Below are 4,123 nucleotides of genomic sequence, written 5' to 3'. Positions count from 1 at the left end.
CTTTGTGTTGTACTTGTGTGACTGCTCTCCTTTCATTAGAAGCTGCAGACACAGAACTCTGCTGCCTTCCAAATGACCATTTGTCCACGTCCATTGTGTTGGAAGAGGTTAGTCTATTTATAGTAGACTGATCCCGGCGCTCAGCCAGCGCAACAATGGCCCCTCATTCCAGTCCCGGTAGCTGCAAAAAGAAACGGAGAAGAGCTGGGAGGGGGGTGGGGGGGTAAAACCTTTTCCACAACAGCATGTGCAACAATAACTCATCTAATTGTGACCCGCTTGTACGCACCCTGCTGTGAGAGCATAGCAGACACATCTGCTGCCACTTCATCACCAGCCTTTTATCTGACAGCGAGTGGACTGAGAGCGAGGCGGCTTTCAGCGCCTCTCTCTTCATAGGTCACACGTCCGGGGCCTCACCTCCACACCTCGGCCCACTCGGCTCATTCTCACAGACTGTCACTTTTCCTGACCTGGGTGCGAGGGGACGGCGCGTTAACGGCTGCAGCACGTTGTAAGAATGCGTGCAGTGTCTGCAGCGGCTCGCTCGAGTATGTCGCACCTGCTGCTGTTGACGACACTGAGCAAAGTTTCACAAGCGCTTTAGAGTTAACACCCGTGTAGTGGACGGGATGGTACAAGTGGCTTTTTAAGAATTTGTGCATTGGCCTCCTCAGACCGGCCACTCGGGCTGGTTGCAGCTTTCTAGAGAACCGCTGTGCCAAACAGCATCATGGTTAAAACTGCTTCTTTGGGTCCTAAACCAGATAAAGCTGCCGTGACGTTTGGGTGGTAAAGCGTCTACAGCGCTGGCTGTATCGCCGTAGTACTCAGTATGCAAGAAACAAGGATTCCCCAATATGTTTTCTGTTAGTTCAAGATCAAAATCCCATCCCTTGGCGTAAGGTCATCTGTTTTTTTAAAGTGTGTGTGTGTGTGTGTGTATATATATACCGAGGCAGTCTTGTTAGTTTTATAAAAAGTTAAAAAGAAACGTTTAGTTAATTCCACCTACCTCAACAAATACATTCCTTTAACTAAGTTGGGAAAAACTGATTTAATCCACCCTTTTAATGTTCATAGCTATCTGTTTAGATTTACCCAATTTTCTATAGTCTAGTAAGATTTTTTTTTTTTTTAATTCAAAAAAGTGTCTAAATGGAGTATTTTAAATGAGATCATCGCTATTTGTACCATACGAAGAATCATTGTCTTCTCTGACTTCGTCCCCTCGGTGGTCTGACTCAACCTGGGTGGCAGTCGCATCATTTTTGTGTCATGGTGTTGATAACATACCTTTCATCGTGTTCATTATTTCTATAAGACTGGTCTCTGGACAGAGGGAACTGTAAAGTAATTAAGTGCTTTAACCTTCTGCTCCAGATATTCGAAACCAGTAATTCCAATGTCTTTGTGTCTTTGCATGTGAGCATTTACTACTGTTTGTGTTGTATGAACCATCATTTACCTGTCACCTCCTAAAGAGGACATAGTTATAAATATCATCCAGTGGAGTTGAGGTTTGGGGGCTACAAAAGGGCGCGCACAATCTCACCGTTGTTCACTTCCATCAGTGTCGTTCTGACCTCCAAGCTTCTACGGCATGGTAAGTGTGTGTGTGTGTGTGTGTGAGCTGCTGTTTGATGGCTGTGACGGATATGGAACATCATTTTTGGGGGGTTCAAGGATGATTTAATAAGTTTATATTGGAAAGACAATACCCTAACCATCATGACATGCTTTTTGTCAGTAACTTAATGAGATTTACACCTGGTTGATATAAAACAAAGTATGTTTTACAGGACAAATGATTGAAAAAGGATAGTGAAGTGGGTTAAGATGGCATGTTTATGCACTAGTGTTTTGATTATAACCTATTTTCCACCTCTCACAAAATATTTTAGAGTTTACTTTATGCTGGCTTAACTGTTCTACTTTCTGTGTGCTATAAGGCCCCCAAAAAAGCCAAGAAGAGGACAGCAGAGGGAGCCAACTCCAATGTGTTCTCCATGTTTGAGCAGGCTCAGATCCAGGAATTTAAAGAGGTGAAAGTTGCCCAATCAATTATTTTTCTCACACTGATTTGAAATGGTGTATTTTTTCTACATGTAACCTCATCGAGTATTACGATGACTTCTTCCCTGCGCTGGGCTCCTCGGTCCTCTTCCTTTGTTCATCATTGCGTTATGCCCACCTGTCTATTTGGAGCATCTCTGGCTCTGCGGCAGTGGAGGCTGTGCAATGCTGGTATGACGGTCATCGCTGCCCAGACATCCCGTCTGTGTCACCAGCGATTAGGCTTCACATAAAATGCCGGGCGTGCTCTGGATCCCCGGCTTAACCATGGAGGGGGGGGAACACAAGTTTCAAATACTTAACAGTGCTCATCTCTGAAGATGGCTGTAAAATATTCCCGTAAAGAAGGAGAATCTAAAACCATGTGAGGCGTGTGGCTGTGATTCCTGTTTGTGTTACTGTGTCTTCCCCTGTGTGCTGACCTCAGGCCTTCACCATCATGGACCAGAACCGAGACGGTTTCATCGACAAGAACGATCTGAGGGACACTTTTGCTGCTCTAGGTATGTTCGGTCTGCTGAGAGATGATTTTATTGATTGATTTTAATGAAACATTGGCATATTGAATGTTTCAGGACGTGTCAACGTGAAACAGGAAGAGATTGACGAGATGCTCAGAGAGGCTGCTGGCCCAATCAACTTCACCGTCTTCCTCACCATGTTCGGTGAGAAGCTGAAAGGTATGAACGTACAGACTAATGACGAAAAGGATATCACAAAAAGTGGGATTTTCACTTTGAGATCTTTTAGGAACGCGATACTGACTCCTTTAATGTTTCTAGGTGCTGATCCAGAGGAGACCATCCTCAACGCGTTTAAAGTCTTTGACCCTGAGGGGAAAGGTGTGCTGAGGAAAGACGAGTGAGTGACTCACACACTCCACGTCTCACACAAAGGAAATTTGCAATATGCAAATCCGCTGCGATGGTTGCTGTGTAAGCTTTTAGCCTCACAACATATGACTGCGCGCCAGTCTAAGCGCAGTCATTTATACCGGTACAAGTTACTCACGAGCAGCTCATTTCCTCTCCACGCGAAAACACGTCACCTCATTCAATGTTTTTTCCTTTTTCTTTCTGTTCAGTGTGACTCACATGCTTACGACACAAGCGGACCGATTCTCCCCCGAAGAGGTACATTGTGCTCCTTCTCCCCTAATCATCATCATTATGTTTAAGTGTGTGTGTGGGGGGGGGGTGGCGGGGGACTCATTTTTTATACACACTCAGTGAAAGACCCTAACTCCTTTTCGTGCATGCCCAGCTTTTGTTTCTGTGAATTGTCAACACACTCTGTTGTTGGTTAGATGGTGCAGATGTTCGCTGCCTTCCCCCCAGATGTGGCAGGAAACCTGGACTACAATAACCTGGTTCACATCATTACCCACGGAGAGGAGAAGGACCAGGAGTAAACATTTCTGTCAGCATCAAATACAAAGTCAGTTTGTTGCTGGTCAATGACATGGAACTGCCCCGCTGCCCTCGGAGGAGAAGTGGACGGTTTATTGATGCAGCTTGTTGTTGGCAGCGTTGTCTCTGTACAGTAGAATCAAGTCAACACCCAAAAGCTTCCATAATTGCCATGTTGCGAGTTCCCTTTCTGCTTCATCCCCAGAATGCTCCCACATCCCCCCGAGATTAATTCAATTATTGTATTGTATTGTTTTGTACACTCCACACCACCTATACATCCATTTTTCTATAAGATATCCATTTGTTTGGCCTGTGGATGTCAACTAATAAAAGTTTTAAAGACAAGCCAGCTTGCTTTCTTTCTGATTTTTATCAAAACAACGGGACAAAAACGAAAGGTTTAATGAGAATAGAGGTAACATTCCTGAGAGTCATTTGTTTATAGGATCACCAGAAAACCGCCTGAACACATGGCAATGCCAGCTAGTCTTTTAATTCCATGCCGGGTAGTGAACGTGTACTCCAGAATAGCTGTTGGTGGTCCACTGAAATCCTCCAGAGATTGTTTCCAAATGTGTGTGTGTGGCATTGTATAGTTGCTTGCATTATGCGTGCACAAATTAAGACGCGTGCAT

The 4,123-nt window shown here is 44.7% G+C and overlaps 1 protein-coding gene across 1 annotated transcript; it reads left to right on the top strand.

Annotated features, from left to right (window-relative positions):
- Positions 1-1,478: 1,478 nt before the first annotated feature.
- On the top strand, positions 1,479-3,837 carry LOC120835062 (myosin regulatory light chain 2, ventricular/cardiac muscle isoform). Its single transcript, XM_040203583.2, has 7 exons — positions 1,479-1,606; positions 1,953-2,045; positions 2,504-2,579; positions 2,652-2,756; positions 2,859-2,937; positions 3,161-3,209; positions 3,383-3,837. Exons 1-7 carry the CDS (start codon positions 1,604-1,606, stop codon positions 3,485-3,487), a joined length of 510 nt encoding a protein of 169 aa, XP_040059517.1. The 5' UTR covers positions 1,479-1,603; the 3' UTR covers positions 3,488-3,837.
- Positions 3,838-4,123: the final 286 nt, after the last annotated feature.

This window comes from Gasterosteus aculeatus, chromosome 17 (genome assembly GCF_964276395.1).
Source record: "Gasterosteus aculeatus chromosome 17, fGasAcu3.hap1.1, whole genome shotgun sequence".
NCBI classification, from domain to species: domain Eukaryota; kingdom Metazoa; phylum Chordata; class Actinopteri; order Perciformes; family Gasterosteidae; genus Gasterosteus; species Gasterosteus aculeatus.
This window is presented reverse-complemented; position numbering and strand designations above follow the sequence as displayed.

Coding starts and splice junctions, on each gene's coding strand:
- LOC120835062 (XM_040203583.2), top strand. Junction 2,938..3,160: donor GGTGTGCTGAGGAAAGACGA/GTGAGTGACTCA, acceptor CTTTCTGTTCAG/TGTGACTCACATGCTTACGA. Junction 3,210..3,382: donor ACCGATTCTCCCCCGAAGAG/GTACATTGTGCT, acceptor GTTGTTGGTTAG/ATGGTGCAGATGTTCGCTGC.